The sequence below is a fragment of the Dama dama genome, chromosome 5, assembly GCF_033118175.1.
Source record: "Dama dama isolate Ldn47 chromosome 5, ASM3311817v1, whole genome shotgun sequence".
Taxonomy (NCBI): Eukaryota; Metazoa; Chordata; class Mammalia; order Artiodactyla; family Cervidae; genus Dama; species Dama dama.
The window spans coordinates 590611-606788 of NC_083685.1; the positions used below are offsets into that span (position 1 = coordinate 590611).

At 66.1% G+C, this 16178-nt stretch overlaps 3 protein-coding genes across 4 annotated transcripts; 1 reads left to right on the plus strand and 2 right to left on the minus strand.

Moving 5' to 3' along the window:
• The first annotated feature begins 799 nt into the window (after window positions 1–799).
• Window positions 800–8327, plus strand: ESS2 (ess-2 splicing factor homolog). Of its 2 annotated transcripts, none has more exons than XM_061141347.1 (10): window positions 800–947; window positions 1875–2043; window positions 2129–2230; window positions 2576–2745; window positions 2837–2954; window positions 3183–3316; window positions 3867–3969; window positions 4634–4743; window positions 6340–6455; window positions 6813–8327. In XM_061141347.1, the coding sequence occupies exons 1-10, from the start codon at window positions 813–815 to the stop codon at window positions 7090–7092; spliced, it is 1437 nt and encodes a 478-aa protein (XP_060997330.1). In that variant the 5' UTR covers window positions 800–812; the 3' UTR covers window positions 7093–8327. The 2 variants fall into 2 exon arrangements, with proteins under 2 accessions (XP_060997330.1, XP_060997331.1); XM_061141348.1 differs by having other exon boundaries at window positions 6859–6994.
• A 101-nt stretch (window positions 8328–8428) lies between these two features.
• Window positions 8429–9647, minus strand: TSSK2 (testis specific serine kinase 2). Its single transcript, XM_061141349.1, has one exon. It carries the CDS (start codon window positions 9500–9502, stop codon window positions 8429–8431), a length of 1074 nt encoding a protein of 357 aa, XP_060997332.1. The 5' UTR covers window positions 9503–9647.
• Window positions 9648–12918: 3271 nt separating this feature from the next.
• TSSK1B (testis specific serine kinase 1B) lies at window positions 12919–14558 on the minus strand. The gene has a single exon (XM_061140799.1). The coding sequence runs from the start codon at window positions 14172–14174 to the stop codon at window positions 13071–13073; it is 1104 nt and encodes a 367-aa protein (XP_060996782.1). The 5' UTR covers window positions 14175–14558; the 3' UTR covers window positions 12919–13070.
• Between the last annotated feature and the right edge of the window lie 1620 nt (window positions 14559–16178).

A 16178-nucleotide genomic window follows, 5' to 3' on the forward strand; every position in this document is an offset into this window, starting at 1 on the left:
CAGGAACCATACAGTGGATTTCCTACTTAACTGTACTGAATCCTTCTGGGGCAGAACTTGCTTGACATAATGTACAACCTCCTTTCGGAAAGAAATGGTCGTTCCTGGAAAATGCTCAGACAATTTTCTTGTCCATTTCATTAAGGATCAGCTTTCTGGGAAGCCAATTCGGGCACTTAGGGACCAGACATTTCTTTTCTTGCCTAAACTTTGAATAAAAATTTTGAAGCCAAATATAGCCAACGTTTCTGAAGCGTGTGTCTTTGTTAATAGCATAGAAGTGTATATAGTGATTAGGGTAGGGTGAAGTCGCACAGTCATGTCCAACTGTTTGCGACCCCATGGACTGTAGCCCACCAGGCTCCTCTGTCCATGGAATTCTCCAGGCAAGAACACTGGAGTGGGTTGCCATTCCCTTCTCCAGGGCATCTTCCCGATCCAGGGATAGAGCCCGGGTCTCCCGCATTGCAGGCAGACGCTTTACCACCTGAGCCACCAGGGAAGCCCATATAGTGATTTCTTGCAAGAAACTGGAATTTCAAGTCCTTCAGATTCCACAAAACTGGAGTTTTTCGGGGTTAGCTCCTAGCCCGTACCACAGCGCCCTCTGGCGTCCACAGCCCAGAGAGCCGTGACCAGAGCGGGGCGGGACGAAGACCACAGCTCCCAGGAGGCGCAGGGCTCGCGGTGACGTCAGTACGTCGGCGAACGCGGCTCTCCCATTGGGCGGCTGTTTCAGGCGTCTGCGCACCTGGCGGGCCCCGCCCCCCGCCCCGCAGCGCCTGCGCCGCCCGGGCGCTGCTGGGATAGCGATGGCGTCGCCGGGCGCGCCAGCTCGCGCCCAGCTGGTTCCCGTGGCGTCCGGGCCTCGGAGGAAGCGCGCAGCCGGCGAGGCTGGGGCTGCCACGGGCCGGCAGCGGGTCCTGGACGAAGAGGAGTACATTGAGGTAGCGTTCGGCGCGGACGCCCGCGACTTCCGGGCCCCGCGCTCCTCGCCCCGCGCTCCCCGCCGGTTCCCGACGCTCCGCGCTCCCCCGAGGCGGTGGGGCAGCCTGAGTCCTCGCCCCCGGCGTGTGGACAGGCGGGGGGCCAAGCCGTTGGAGTGTGGGGCTAGCTGTCCGCGCTGCAGGGGGTCGCGGGGGTGGGTGTGTGCACGCGGTGAGGAGCCCGAAAGACAGGGATCTGTCAGGGAGTCAGCAGGGGTCTGGACAGCGGCGGAGAGGCCTTCTTGGGCAGCGGTGGTGGTGGGAGCTAGGGCTTGGGGGCCCCGCAAGCTGGCTCCCAGGGTGGCCGCATCGATGAGCGGGTTCGTCTCCTGACACCGCCCCACCGCAGCCACGCAGGAGGTTCGAGGAAGTCACTCAGGTTTGGGAGACAAGTGGGGTGGGCAGGCAGTGGTCTTAGTGGACAGCTGGGCGGGCAGACGCGCAGCTCAGCGGCGAGTCCGGCTGGAGGTGTGAAGCTGGGAATCTCCACCCGTGCTGGTGGTGGGGTGAAAGAGATTGGAAATAGGAGGCCGTGGGCGGGGTGAAGGTGGCAACAGCCAGGTTGGTTCAGCTGATGTGGAGGTGAAGGCGGCAAAGGAGGATGAAACTCAGGCAGAGAGAGAGAAGCCTTTGAAGGTGCTCTGGTCAGGACTCCATGGTCTCAACTGCTGCAGGTCCGGGTTCAATCCTTGATCGGGAACCAAGATCCCATGTCGCACAAGCACACAGCTGGGCCAAAAAAAAAAAAAGAAGGAAAAAAGGAAGTGTTCCCAAGCTCTGGGGATCTTTGGGCTGAATGGAGGTTGGGGTCTCAGCACACACTCTGTGGGGTAAGCAGCCGGGGGAGGCAGACAGAGGCTCTGACTTGTGATCTGACCTGTCCTTCAGGGCCTCCAGACGGTCATCCAGAGGGACTTCTTTCCTGACGTGGAGAAGCTGCAGGCACAGAAGGAGTACCTGGAGGCCGAGGAGAATGGAGACCTGGAGCGGATGCGCCAGATCGCCATCAAGTTCGGCTCCGCCCTGGGCAAGATGTCCCGAGAGCCCCCACCACCCTGTGAGAGGAGTCCCGTGGGGCCGGGCATGGCTGCTCTCTGAACTGATGCTTCAGGCCCCCTGACCCCACCCCCTCTGTCCCCCAGATGTCACGCCGGCCACGTTTGAAACCCCTGAGCTACACACGGGCCCCAGCGTGGTGGGCAGCAAGGCCAGGGCCCGGGGCCGTGGCCTGGAGGACGGTGACGGTGAGTGAGCGTCCCGCTGCCCTCGCGCTGTCGGGCTTGCCTGGGGTGTTCCAGACGCCTGTGCCCTGGGAATCTTGCGTCTGGTCTCCCGGCCGCTCACTGTGCCGCGGGGGACCCACTGTAATATTGTGACTCTTAACACTCGACACCCCATCTGGGCCTGAGTCAGAGCACACACTTCACCGGCGTTCAGCGGATAGGAGGTTGTGCGGCTTGGGGGTGTTGATTCCACCCCTGGGTGTTGTCTGGCGGTGTGGGGTCTTACAGACAGACCCACGGCCAGGCAGAGGGTGTCCGGGATTGAGCAGGTGCACAGTGGTGTTCACGCCATGGCGCCCTGGACAGGAGAGGCCGCGGAGGAGGAGGCGGCAGAGCCGCTGCCCAGCCTGGACGTTTTCCTGAGCCGGTACACCAGCGAGGACAACGCCTCCTTCCGGGAGATCATGGAGGTGGCCAAGGAGAGGGGCCGGGTGCGCCACGCGTGGCTCTACCAGGCTGAGGAGGAGTTTGAGAAGGTGCCTGGGGCGGGGTAACGGTGCTCTCTCAGGGCGGGCTTCCTGGGCCAGGGCTCGGGGCCTCCCTGACCCTTGCTCCCCCATGGCACAGAGGCAGAAGGACAGTCTCGCGCTCCCGTCGGCCGAGCACCAGGCGGTCGAGAGCGGCCAGGCCGGAGTAGAGACCTGGAAGTACAAGGCCAAGAACTCCCTCATGTACTACCCAGAGGGTGAGCGTAGGGCAGGGCCTGCGGGGTGGACTGGTCTTCAGGGTGTGTTCCTCTCTGGGCCTTCAGGGGTCCAGATTCTCAGGGCAGCCGGCGGTGGGGGAGTTGGGGGGGTGGGGTCTGTAGGCGGAGTCAGCACAGGCGTGCGCGCCCAGGCTGTGCTCCGTGGGGACCAGCTCGTCTCCCTCGGGCCTGCCCCCCTGACGCCATGGGCTTTGCTCCCTCCACCAGGCGTCCCCGACGAAGAGCAGCTGTTCAAGAAGCCACGGCAGGTGGTGCATAAGAACACGCGCTTCCTCAGGGACCCCTTCAGCCAGGCCCTCAGCAGGTCACAGCTGCAGCAGGCGGCCGCCCTCAACGCACAGGTGAGGGCTGGGCCAGCAGCTCTCTGCTCAGGCGTACTTGGGCTCGGCAGGGCTTGGCGGCACAGTTGAGGGTGGGTCTGTTCTCCATCCAGGGGTTTGAGGTCAGGTCCTGTTTTGGTCAGACAGGTGGGTCAGGTGTGTGCCAGCCTGTGGGGCAGGGGTAAGAGAGAAGGGAGGCAGCGTGCAGCCGGATCCGCGGGCTGGGCCAGGCTCGGGGTGGCGGACCACAGAGCTGACCCCGGGAGTCATGTTGGGCAGTGACTCCAGTGATCGGGGGGGTTGGAAGAGAGGCCGGAGCGGGGGGCACTGTTTTGGAGGTCTTCACAGATGCCTTGCCCCACCCCCCGCCCCGGGCCTGAAGTCAGGGGCCCCCAAAGCTAGCAGGTGTCAGGAGTGGCCCTTGTGGAAGGCCGGGGCGCATCCCTTGGCCGCTGCTCCGACAGGCCTTGGCAGCGCTGGGGTCCTCCTCACTTGCCCTGGGCTTGAGCAGTGTCTGCGCCTCAGGCCGCGGTGCGGCCTGGCCCTGACCCCACCTCCCCTCTGGCTTCAGCACAAACAGGGCAAGGTGGGCCCCGACGGCAAGGAGCTCATCCCCCACGAATCCCCCCGAGTCGGCGGCTTTGGATTTGTTGCCACGCCTTCTCCTGCCCCTGGTGAGAGACGTGCCCTCTGTGGGACTGCTGGGGCCTGCCCACGCCCCGGGGCCCAGGGTCGCATCCATGCAGCGCCGGGCTCTCAGATGGGCCCGACCTCAGACGCCTGGCGCTGTCCCGTGTGGACGCGTGTGTGGAAACCACGCTTAATCTGCAGGAAGTGGGGTGCACCTGGGCCCCCCGGGGCTGCATGAGGGCCCTGCAGGTGGGCAGGCCGGGCCTGAGGGATCCTGGGGGCATGTACGCCTCTCAGGCTGCCCACTCGTGCTCCCGCCGGGGGTCCCTGTCAGTCCTGGGGTGATGTTTCCAGGTCGTGGGTCTCAGGCCAGCAGGTGTGCGGAGCTGACATACCTAAGTGAGCTCACGAGGTTCGGGGCGGCCTCCTGGGCATGTGCTGGCCTCTGGGCCTGGGAAGGCACCGTGGTTTGACCAGACTCGGGGTGGGGGCTTCACTTGGAAGACTCCAGATCTCCGTGGGTGTCCTCTGGGGCTCCCCGGCCCTGTGGTAGCCTGAGGGTCCAGCTGCCCAGCCCGGCTCCTCTGGAGGCCCCTCCCCCGGACCCTCGCACAGGCAGACACAGCGGGGCACCGCCCTGGGAAGGAGGGGCCAGCGGCCCCCGTTGGTGGCCCCTGGCTGAGGTGGCTGTGGGCGGTCTCCATGCAGGTGTGAGTGAGTCTCCGCTGATGACCTGGGGGGAGGTCGAGAACACGCCCTTGAGAGTGGAAGGGTCGGACACGCCCTACGTGGACAGGACGCCGGGGCCAGCCTTCAAGGTGGGTCGGCGTGGTGGGTGGGGGGCCGCATGGGTGTCCGGGGATCTGCCGCGCTCCCGTGGCTGTGCACAGCGGACGGGCTGATGCTGGGGCGGCGCCGTGGCTTCTTGTGGGGTCTGGGCCTCCGCTGAGGACCAGTGTGGGCGGGGCTCGGGCCTGGCTGGGAGACGGGGGTGGGGAGCCCCCGTGGCCCCTGTGAGCCTGCAGGTCCGGAGGACGGGGCTGTTCAGAGACGGGGGTCTTGGGCCAGGAGCTCCCCTGCAGCCGGGGAGGAGCCCCGAAACCCCAGCATCCATCGGACGCAGCTGTGCCCTCGGGACGGCTGAGTCCTTGCAGAGGGAGGTCTCTGGTTACGGGGGATCCAGACTGGGTGGCCCCGGCCAGGGTCCCAGGATCAGTCAGCGTGGGGGTTCCCGAGGCCGGGCCCCTACAAGGGAGGCCCTTTGTGGGCCAGGCAGGCAGGGGATTTGGGTGGTAGGTGATGTGTGGGGACGGGGAGGCCCAGGAAGGTGCCAGCGCGTGGCTGGTAGGGCCCGAGTGGCTCTGGGAAGGCAGGTCCGTGATGTCGTGGGATTTGTGGGAAAAACCAGCACTGGGCGTGGCTTGTGAGGGAGGTGCCCGGAGCCTCAGGAGTACTGTGGAGTGCCAGTGGGGGGTCGCCCCAAGACCGAAGGGTCCAGGATCACTTCACCTGCTTTGAGAACCCAAAGAACCAGCGCAGGGTCTGGAGTCCAGGTTGTCTGTGGAGCAGGGCGGGGTCCTCTCTGGACGGCAATACGTGGTGAGGTGTGGAGAGACAGCGTCAGTTACCGTAGTGACAGCCGTTATAGCAGCAGCTCCGGGAGCAGGGAGCTGCAGCAGGGGCTGAGGGGTGGGCGCTCCCCCCTACAGCAGGGATCCCTCCAGAACCCAGATTGCCCTCGGGGCCCTCAGCCTGGGATGCTACAACAGTTGGGAAAAGCCTGGGGACCGCTGTGTGCACCGAGGCATTAAAGTCCGCCGCCGTGGCCGGCGGGTCAGGACCAGGGCAAGGGGGCGACGGAGCCCTCTTCTCGAGGGCGTGTGGAGACAGGAACAGCCAGTTCCTTGGTGCACAGCAGGACAGGTTCAAGGGAGATGAGAACGCTGAGCGTTAAGACAGCGAGAGTGAGCCTCAGGCCCACGCGCCAGGGAGGCAGGAAAGGGGTGTCCATGCGGCCGCAGAGGAAGAAGCCGGGAAGGGAGTGGGCGCTGGGCCCTGGGCGCCTCTCAGCGCAGTGGGAGCCCTCCAGGGTCTGACTGCAAGCTGACAGCCAGACAGCGGGAGGGTGTGTGATGTGGTAACACAGCCAGCACGCTGTGTGAGCAAGGGAGGGAACACAGAGCCGGTGAGAAGATGGGCCAGGACGTGTATCTTGAAGTTCTTTAAAGAAACGCAGAGGCCATCACACCTGGTAGCCAGCGGGAAGCAGGCTGAACAGGGCCTTTCCCAGACAGTGGTCCCAGTGCCTGGCTGGGTGGTGCCAGCTTCACAAGAACCCGGTGCAGGGGGTGGGCCACTCAGGGTGGGGGTCAGGAGGCTGACGACCCGCGACGAGCCTGCCTGCCGTCCTCTAGATCCTGGAGCCGGGCCGCAGGGAGCGGCTGGGCCTGAAGATGGCCAACGAGGCTGCCGCCAAGAACCGGGCCAAGAAGCAGGAGGCCCTGCGGAGAGTGACAGAGAACCTGGCCAGGTGAGGGGCGGGCCTCGCACTCTGCACCGGGGTCTGGGCCCGTGGCTGCGGCTCTGGGCCGGGCCGTCTCCCCTGTGTCTGCAGTGCCCCTCACACGTCCCTAGCTCCCGTTCTCATGCGTTTCTAAGGGGCGCCTTTAGGCCTTGTCCCCGTAAGCTCCCATCCGCCTGTGGAGTCAGGGTCATCGCCCCCCGTTGGAGAGGGTCGGGATCCCCTCCAGCCCCACGGCCCAGGGTGCGGCCGTTCAGGATCCCAGCCAGGAACAAGCATGCGTCCCCCAGGCATCTTCCCAGGGAATGAGGGCCCTGCTGCTGGGCAGGCCTGACCCTGCCTCTCGCCACGCCTTCCCCATTGCAGCCTCACCCCCAAGGGCCTGAGTCCCGCCATGTCTCCGGCCCTGCAGCGCCTGGTGAGCAGGACGGCCAGCAAGTACACGGATCGAGCCCTGCGGGCCAGCTACACCCCGTCCCCCGCCCGCGCCAACCACCTCAAGACCCCAGCCAGCGGGCCCCAGACCCCGACGAGCACGCCAGCCCCCGGCTCTGCGACACGCACCCCGCTCAGCCAGGACCCGGCCTGCATCACGGACAACTTGCTGCAGCTCCCCGCCCGGCGCAAGGCCTCAGACTTCTTCTAGGGCCGGGCCCTAGGTGTTCCATGGAGTCTGCGGGGCGGCTCTCCGCCCAGCACGGGACTCCAGCTTTCCAAGTCCCCAGGCCCACCAGGCTGATACCCTGTTCTGTAGGACCCTGCCCGTTCTATTTACTTGTTACTAAAGAGAGCCTCCGGCTTGACGGGGGCTGCCTCTGCCCCAAGGCCACCCTCATACCTGCGTCACCTGCCCAGGGCCGCTGGGTGGTGACCTCGGGCCAGGGTGTCCAGCCTTTCCTGCGTGGCTTCTGGTGGCACCACCGAGGCGGGGGGGCCTGCCTTCTGCGCTGAGTTGGCCCCTCGTTCCCCCGTGCCCCCCACTTCTGTTCCTCTCGGGGGGCAGAGCCCTCAGCCATTGTGCCGCAAGTCCACAGGCTCCCCAGCCAGGCCTGACCTGCTGCATACGCGGCTGCTCCCCATGGGAGGCCCTTCCCAGTGGCCTCAGCCATCCCTCCTGAGCGCCTGACCTCCAGCCAGGGCAGGGCTGACCCCGCCCCCTTGCTCCTCTGCTCTGGGCCAGCTCCCCAGGGAGTCCCAGCGGGCTCTTTAAGCCTCAGGTGGGGTCAGGTCGTGCTCAGAGAGGCAGTGTGGGGTCCGCTTAGACAAGCCTCTTGTACTTGGAGCAGGCACGCTCCAGCAGGCCGTCCTCAGGCTCCCTGGAGGCTGCCTGGGGTCCAGCTGGTCTGCGCTCCTCCACACGGAGCTCCTGCAAGTTCCTGGGCAGAGCCCTGCCTGGGCATCACGGGTGTGGGGCTGGCGCCATGGGGTCAGGAAAGGGCTGTTTTTGATGCTTTTTCCCAGTGGGGAAGGGTGGGTGTGGGCCTGAGGGAGCCCCAGGAATTGGGGTCGGAGGTCTGGGGGGGCTGCAAGTGAGATGCAGAGGGCGCCCTCCAGGCAAGGCTGTGCCTGGAGGGGGCAAGGGGGCGCTGCCAGAAGTTCTAAAGGGCCAAAGGGTGAGTGGGAGTTGAGGATGGGCTGCCTGAAGGGCGCGGGCGGGTGGGAGGGCAGCGGGGGCCTGGTGGGAGGCCGTGGACTCTGTGCCCACGAGGCCGGCTCTCCGGAGCCCCCGGGACGCAGGGAGTGGGTGCTGAGTCCCAGAGAAAAAGACTCCGCGCGCCTCTCTGCTGTACACTGTGGTTTATTTGGTGGTCAGGGTTTAAGGTCTCTGCTACTAAGTGGAAAAAAGCTAATAGAACGTAATCAAAATAGCGGTTTAATTGACGGACTTTACTTGTTCTTGCACCTGTGGCTTCTTCAGCTCCTACCGCCTACTTAGCCCACGGGGCGCTCACGGAGCCACGCCCCCCAGGCCCTCCACACCGCTAGGTGCTCGCCTTCCCCACCTCAGCTCCGGAGACGTGGTCCTTGGCCCTGGAGGTTTCGGCCAGCCGCTCCTCCACCCGGTCCTCGGTCTCAGGCACCACGAGCAGCCGATGCTGGGTCTTGGCCCCCAATTTGTGCTCAGGCCGGTGTTCAGGCCGCGGGCCGGGTCGGGGGTCCAGCTTGCAGTCAGCCCGGTACTTGCCCTCGCCCTCCCGCTTGAAGGAGGCGGAGGCCATGGCCTTGGGCTTGGGGGGCTGCAGCCACGCGTGGCTGAGGATCTCGTCGATGTGCAGGCGCCGGGTGACGTCTGGCTGCAGGATGCGGTAGATGAGGTCCTTGCACTCGCCCGTCAGGTTCTTGGAGCGCGGGAAGTCCACGCGGTGCTCCTTCTGGATGCGCAGCATCTTCTTGATGTCGGAGTCGTCGTACGGCATGGAGCCGCAGACCATGATGTAGAGGATCACGCCCAGGCTCCAGATATCATACACCTTGGGCTGGTAGGGGATGCCCTGCAGCACCTCGGGGGCCGCGTACGCCGCCGACCCGCAGAAGGTCTTGCTCAGCGTCAGCCGGCCGCTGCCGTCCCGCAGGCAGCGCTTGGAGAAGCCGAAGTCGGACAGCTTGATGTTGAAGTCCTTGTCGAGGAGAAGGTTCTCGCACTTGAGGTCTCGGTGGACGACGTCCAGGTCGTGGCAGTACTTGACGGCTGAGGACAGCTGCCGGAACATCTTGCGTGCCACGTCCTCGTGCAGGGCCCCCCGGCACTTGATGAACTCGAGGAGGTCGCCCTGGACGCCGAGCTCCATGACAATGTAGATGCGGCCGTCGGATGTCTCGAAGATCTCGTAGGTCTTGATGATGGAGCGGTGGTTGACGGTTGCCAGGATGTCCATCTCCCGGGGCAGGAATCTCTCCACGAAGTCGGTGGGCGTCTTCTTGCGGTCGATGATCTTGACTGCCACGTTGAACTTGAGGCGCTCAGAGTAGGCGGACTTGACTTTGGCATAGGAGCCCTTGCCCAGGTTGATGCCCACGATGTAACCCTTCTTCCTCAGGACCGCGGCATCGTCCATGGTGCCCGGAGCGGCCTGCGCCACTGCCCTCTACATCCCCTCCCCTCTCGGGCCAGCGGGCATCGTCCTTGTTAGCACTGCGGGGAGCCGTCTGGCCAGGCTGGGCCTGCACTTGGAGGTGTGGAACGCCCAGCATTGTCCCCGCGTGACTTCAGCCTGTGAAGTCATAAAGCCAGGCTGCCCGGAGTGGGAACTGGGTGGGGGACAGGCCCTGGAGCCCTGGAAGGCTGACTGGGCTGACAGAGCCCCGCGGCCTGCCAGAAGGGAGGAAGCTGGCACCCAAGACTGGCGATCTCGCCGTGCCGCCCTGTGCCAAGTCAGCCCGGGGCCGCCCATGTCCAGCCAGCGTGCCGGCCCCCCGCCGCTTACCCCTCCTGGGTGTGGGGACTGACCCTGCAGCAGATCCTGTCCCTCGAGGGAGGGCCTCCTTCCCGGCACCGCCTTGAGGTGGGCCGAGCACAGCCTCGGGGGCCGGGCCTGGGAGCGGCTGCTCTGATGGGGGAGGGGGCGGAGGGGGCAAGGGCGGCTCGGACCCTCTTGAGTGCCCAGCCCGGTGGTGTGGAGCCCTAGTGGGCTGGCGTTCCAAGGGAAGGTAGAGTTGAGGTCCAGGCAGGGAAGGGCCTTGGGGAGGCGGACGCTGTGAGAATGGGTGGGTCCCGGCGTCGGGGTCGGGGGACGTGGAGTAGAGGGTCGGGGGGTGCAGGCTGCAGGAGCTGCCGGGATCCAAGCCCGGCTTTAGGACAGGTCCTGTGAGAGCACGGAGCGAAGGGCGGCCAGAGCCTGTGACCCGGCAAGGGGTGGCTGGCGGGCGCCGGCCTGTGGGGAGGGCACACAATGGGTGGGGCCCGGGGCGGGGTCTGGGGCTGGGCAGAGCATCCTGAATTAGGTCACTTGGGCCTTTGTGAGCGCTGGGAGCCTGGGTAGGCACATTGCCTTTGCATCTTAGACCGTCTCTGCACCTGGAAGCAGCGTCAACCTGCTTTGTTCCCGCCCCGGGAACCGCCGCCCCCGTAGGCTCAGGTCCTTTGTGAGCCCCATGGTCCTGTTGTCCTCGCTGCCCAGGACGGGTGCTCGGGGAGGGGGCGTCCTGTGTCTGGGTGGGTGGGAGTGACCCAGAAACCCCGTGTGGGGGTTCAGCGGGGCTCGCCTGCTGCTGGGAGGGGAGCGTGTGCACACGCCTGGACCACACAGAGCTCCCGGCAGGAGGCCCACGCGGAAGGTCCCCAGGCAGGGCAGCCAGGCCCAGAGGCCAGCGGCAGGGACGTACCCGACGCCTGCATTCTTCTGGGGGCTTCAGTAGGAACCAGCGGAACTTCAGAGGGGCCAGCCGCGAGGTCCCCAGCTAGGCGCCCTCCTGGCCTGTCTCCCTTGCCCCCAGGACTCTGTCCGGGGTGCCCTTTGCTGTGGCTCCTGCTCCTCACGCCCTACCTCTCCCAGGACACCGTGGCCTCTGGTTCTCCAGGGACGTCAGGCCTGCAGACTCGGGAGAGCAGCAGGGGCCCTGCCCAGAATGTGTGTGTCAGACTGCCGGGGCCCTCGGGGCAGGGTCAAGCTGGACGGGCTTCAGGGTGCTCCCGGCTGCAGACCTGTGAGTGCCAGACCGCAGGCCCAGGGATGCTGCCCTCAGAGCTTTGAGGGTTGGCGTCAGGCCCTGGGTGACAGGAGCGGGCCCTGCCTTCCCGGGGCCCAAGGTGGCTCAGCGTCACCCAGGGCGTGAGTGCCCTGCAGCTGGGCCGTGACAGGCACGCGCAGTGATGGAGCTGGGACTGGACTCGGGGAGGCTGAGGGCTGAGGTCAGGCCCCGCGGAGGATGGGGACAGAGGGGCTGCTGAGGGTCTGAACGGCCAGCTGGTGAGAGCGTGCCGGGCGGGAGGTGCACGGCTGGCCCGGAGGCCGCGCTGAGGGTCCCGGGAGTCGCTGTGGGGTTGAGCCCGGCTGGGGCAGTGGGGCAGCCCGCAGGAGCAGCCGGCGCCTCAGGCCACCTCAGGAGGGCCTCGCAGCGCGGCCTGCACCACGCTGGGTGGGTTCAGGCGGCCGCCCGCCCTCTCTGAGTGGTGCCCCCGCCTGGGAAGCACACAGCAGGTGCTCCTTCCCAAGGCCCCTCCGCCCAGCCTTGCCCCCAGGCCCCAATTGACCACTGCTGACCCAGGGAGGAGTTCACAAGCTTCCTGGGGCATCTGCACCCCCGCTGGCCCCATGCACCCTGGAATCCCGCTCCGCCACTGGGCAGGCGTGTGGCTCCACCGCCAGGACTGCTGCATCTTGGGCCCTCGCCCGCCTGCCCAGGCAGTGACTCCCAGAGGCTTCGTATGTGGAGGCTGCGGCCCCTGACGAAGCCTGGAGAGGTGGGCAGGGGCTCAGGGGCCTGTCCGCCAGCAGGACTGGGGCCCACGGTGAGTGGCTGGGCGGCCAGGAGGCCAGACCCAGGAGGACCTCAGGGGCCAGGTGTGGAGATCCTTCCTGCAGGCAGGGGACCCGGAGTGGGTGCAGGACGGGGGCCTCGGCTGCCGCAGGAGGTGATGGGGAGACAGGGGTGGGGCCAGGGTCCGTGGCTGTGGCCGTGAAGGGGCTGGGGCCGGGGCGGGGCCCTTGCTGGACGCCGGCAGCGGCGGGAGGAGGGGCCCGTCTAAAGGCCCTGTTCCCTTGGTGTCAGACCCGCAGGTGCGCGCGTGTCCAGAGCACAGGCGGATCGGAAGAGGAGGCGGTGGCCGCGCATGGCCAGGTGAGGGCCTCACGGTGGGTGGCGCCCCCGCGGCCAGCAGTGAGCCCGCAGGCCTGTTCCCCCTGCAGACGTCCCGGCCACATGTGAGAGGAGGCCTGTGCCCCCTGCTTGCCAGCATCCGCTTACCCACGCTAGCGGGAGCGTCACCCCGGGGACAGCTGGGACCAGAGAGGAGCAGGAGGGTCAGAGCACAGTGATGGGGGGACATGCAGGTTGGGGGGCGGGCCAGGCAGGGATGCTCTGGGTGCTGCAGGGAACGGGGTGCTGGCTGGGTGTGGGGGAGACCCTGGAGCCAGAGCAGGAGGAGGGGAGGGACCCCGAGGGGGGGAGGCTGGCCTTTGCAGGCCCCCACACAGGCAGGCAGCCTCGGGGGCTGTTGAGGGCCCAGAACGCCTGCCCGGGCCTGCAGCCCCCACTCCGCCTCCACACCCAGCTCGGCGCTTGTGGGCCCCGCGCTTGAAGCAGCATCTTCCTCGCTTGACTCTCTCCGGTCCAGGGCCCGATGCCATCGTCAGGGCTGGACACGTGGAGCTCTTTCCCCAGTGGGAGGTGAAGCACAGCGTGACCCGCGGAGGGGGCCACGGGGGTGCAGGGTCCTCTCCCTGGGTGATCGAAGCTGGCAGGGCACACACAACAACCTCGGGGGCTGCAGTAATATAGTGATTTATTGCTTCTTTAGCCACGTGAGTTACCGAGTTCAAAGGGAGGGGAAGAAACTGACGAAAATAGCGGCGCGTCCGGGACCGTCTTCCTTCTCGGCTGGTCCCGCGGCCTCTCTGGAGCTCGGGCTCGGGGCCCCGAGCTCAGCCTCATTCCCTGCTGACCGCCTGGGCCGCGAGAGGCGGGCTAGGCGTGCGTCTCTGAAGGCTGCGGGGGCGCCCCCTCCTCGGTCTTGCTGGGCTGCTCGCCGGGCAGACCCATGGCCTCCGACTGCCGGGACACCTGCACCATTGCCGCCTCCTCCTCAGGGTTTGGCTCGGCCCGGGGTTCGGGCCGCGCATCTTCCCGGGGCTCCAGCTTGGTGGTGGACTTCTTGTCGGAGCTGGGCTCAGGGGCCCACGGGGTCTCGGTGGCCCGGGAGCTCTCGCCTTCCTTGTTGATGGCTGAGGAGGACAGGCCCCGGGCCTTGGGCTGCACCCAGCAGTGGCTGAGGATCTCGTCGATGTGCAGGCGCCGGGTGACATCCGGCTGCAGCATCCGGTAAATGAGGTCCTTGCACTCGCCCGTCAGGTGCTTGGAGCGCGGGAAGTTGACGCGGTGCTCCTTCTGGATGCGCAGCATCTTCTTGATGTTGGAGTCGTCGTATGGCATGGAGCCGCAGACCATGATGTAGAGGATCACACCCAGGCTCCAGATGTCATACACCTTGGGCTGGTAGGGAATGCCCTGCAGCACCTCGGGGGCCGCGTACGCCGCCGACCCGCAGAAGGTCTTGCTCAGTGTCAGCCGGCCGCTGTCGTCCCGCAGGCAGCGCTTGGAGAAGCCGAAGTCGGACAGCTTGATGTTGAAGTCCTTATCGAGGAGAAGGTTCTCGCACTTGAGGTCTCGGTGGACGACGTCCAGGTCGTGGCAGTACTTGATGGCCGAGGACAGCTGGTGGAACTTCTTGCGAGCGTCGTCTTCCTGCAGGGCCCCCCGGGTCTTGATGAACTCGAGGAGGTCGCCCTGGACCCCAAGCTCCATGACGATGTAGACCTTGCCATCTGACGTCTCGAAGATCTCGTAGGTCTTGATGATGGAGCGGTGGTTTAGCATGGCCAGAATCTCAATTTCCCGGGGAAGGAATTTCTCCAGGAAGTCTGTGGGGGCTTTCTTGCGGTCGATGATCTTGACCGCCACGTTGAACTTGAGGCGCTCAGAGTAAGCGGATTTGACTTTGGCGTAAGAGCCCTCTCCCAAATTGATCCCCATGATGTAGCCTCGTCGCTTGAGGACGGCAGCGTCATCCATGGTGCCGGGAGCGCCCAGTGCCCCTGAGGCTGCCCTCTACATCCCTGCGGGACATGGGCCAGCGCGTCCTCATCTACACTGTGGACAGAGTCCTCTGGGCTGCCCGGGCCTCCCGTCCCTGCCTCCTAGAGGCCAAGACTCTGGGCTGGAACGTTCAGCACTGTCTCCCGGGCGACTTCAGTGCGTGAAGTCATAGAGGAGGAGTGCTCTGCGGAATGGGTCTCCGGCCTGAGCCACTCGAACTCAGAACCCTGCAGCAGACGGAGGGCCGAGGTAGGAGGGGGCCGCAGGGACTGCATCGGCTCTCCCAAGCCTCCACACCTGAGCCAGGACTGCTGGGGGGGGGGGGGGCGGCGGCGGTGGGCTGATTTCCTGCACCCCAGAGCATCCCTGGAAACCCAGGGCAATGGTCCCAACCATCTAGGTCTCAGCAGCAAACAGGAGATGCTCAAGTGAGGACTGCATGCGAGGGTTTGACAAGAGGATGATCTCCCCACATGGAACCGTGTCGAGAACCCCGAGTGGGTGATGGGCCCTCGGATGAAGGGACGGTTGTTTCTGGAACCCGGGGACAGTGGTGCCAGGAGGGCCGCCTTGACCAAGGCAGTGACCTAGGTGATCTCCCCCAGGGAAGGGGCTGGGAAACCCTCCCTGACCTCTTCTTGCTCCATGCAGCCCTGGAAACCCTCCGTAAGGTCTGCACAGGCAGGCGGCTGAAAAGGTGGGTGGGGCAGGAAGGTCTGGCTAGACTTTTCACTCCCCCATGCTGCTCTCATCTGAACCTGCTCTGGCCAGCTCTGCTGGGGACAACTGACCAGGTCTCTGCCCTTGGCTGTGAGCCCCCTCCCGGGGGCCTGCCCTGCAGTAGCCCTGGCTGGGCTCCCAGGGCAGGTCTGGGGGTGGGGGAGAAGGTGGGCCTGGACTCCTCTGAGAGCAGCAGCTGCTCCCAGAAATGCCCCCTGAGGACAGGCAAACAGGGCGGTGTTGAATGGGAACCACCCTTCCAGCCAGCAGTGGGTCCTCTCTGCTCTGGGCCTTGCTGTAGGGAAGGGTGGGGTGGCACGGGAGGGCAGGAGCAGGCAGGCCGGGCAGAGCCTTGGGGTCAGTTTTGGTTACATCCGTGCATCTGAAGTGGGTGCCTCTCTCAGATGACCCTGAATGTCCTAGGCTGGGATCCTGGGGTGCTCAGGAGGATCACCCCTGAGGGGCTTGGGGTGACTGCTCCTGGGGAGCGAGCTGCTGATGGTCTGGGTGCACCGCCCACCCCCGCCTCTGCCCTCATTTTCTCCACTCTCATCTTCTCCCTCTTCCCACCCTGACGCCCAGGGCTGGGCCTCATGTGCGTGGCTGGTGGTCCGTCCTTCGGAGGGCTTGCTCCTCCCTCGCTGGTACTCCCCATCTGCTGGGTCCCCTCCCGCGGTGACAGGTGCGCGGTCAACGCTTCCCTCCGTGCGGAAGAGCCTGCTGTGGTGGCAGCTGCGCCAGCGTCTCCCCGCCCCCCCGGCCCTGCTCCGCCCCCACTGTGCAGGGGGGGAAGCCCCTCTCCAGGGGATCGGGCGTCCCAGTCGGTTCTCTGCGCGGGACCCTCCTTGAGCCTGCTTGCTCGCCCGCCTGCAACACTCCAGTTGCACGCGCCGCTGTAGCCGCACCTGCGGAAGCACCTCCCGGGACCTCCTCGGAGTTTCTCCAGGTCTCCTCTCCCCTCTCCGCAGCGGTTCGGCCTTTAAAGCGCCACTTTGGGACACACTCTTCCAAGGGCCCTTCTCAGGGATTCCCAACTCCGCCCCCCATCCCCGGCTCCGTCGGCGCCGCGGCCCCCGCTCTGCTCCGGCCCCTCCGCACCCCGGCCCCGCAGCTCCAGCTCCGCCCGGCAGTCTGGAGGCCCTGCAGCTCAGGCTCCGCCCCCTAGCCCCGCCCTTCTCTGATCAGCCAATGGAGCCATCGGCCCCTCGTAGTCCCGCCCCTGAGGGCCCGCCCCCGCCCCGCCCTTGTGCCTCGCCCCTC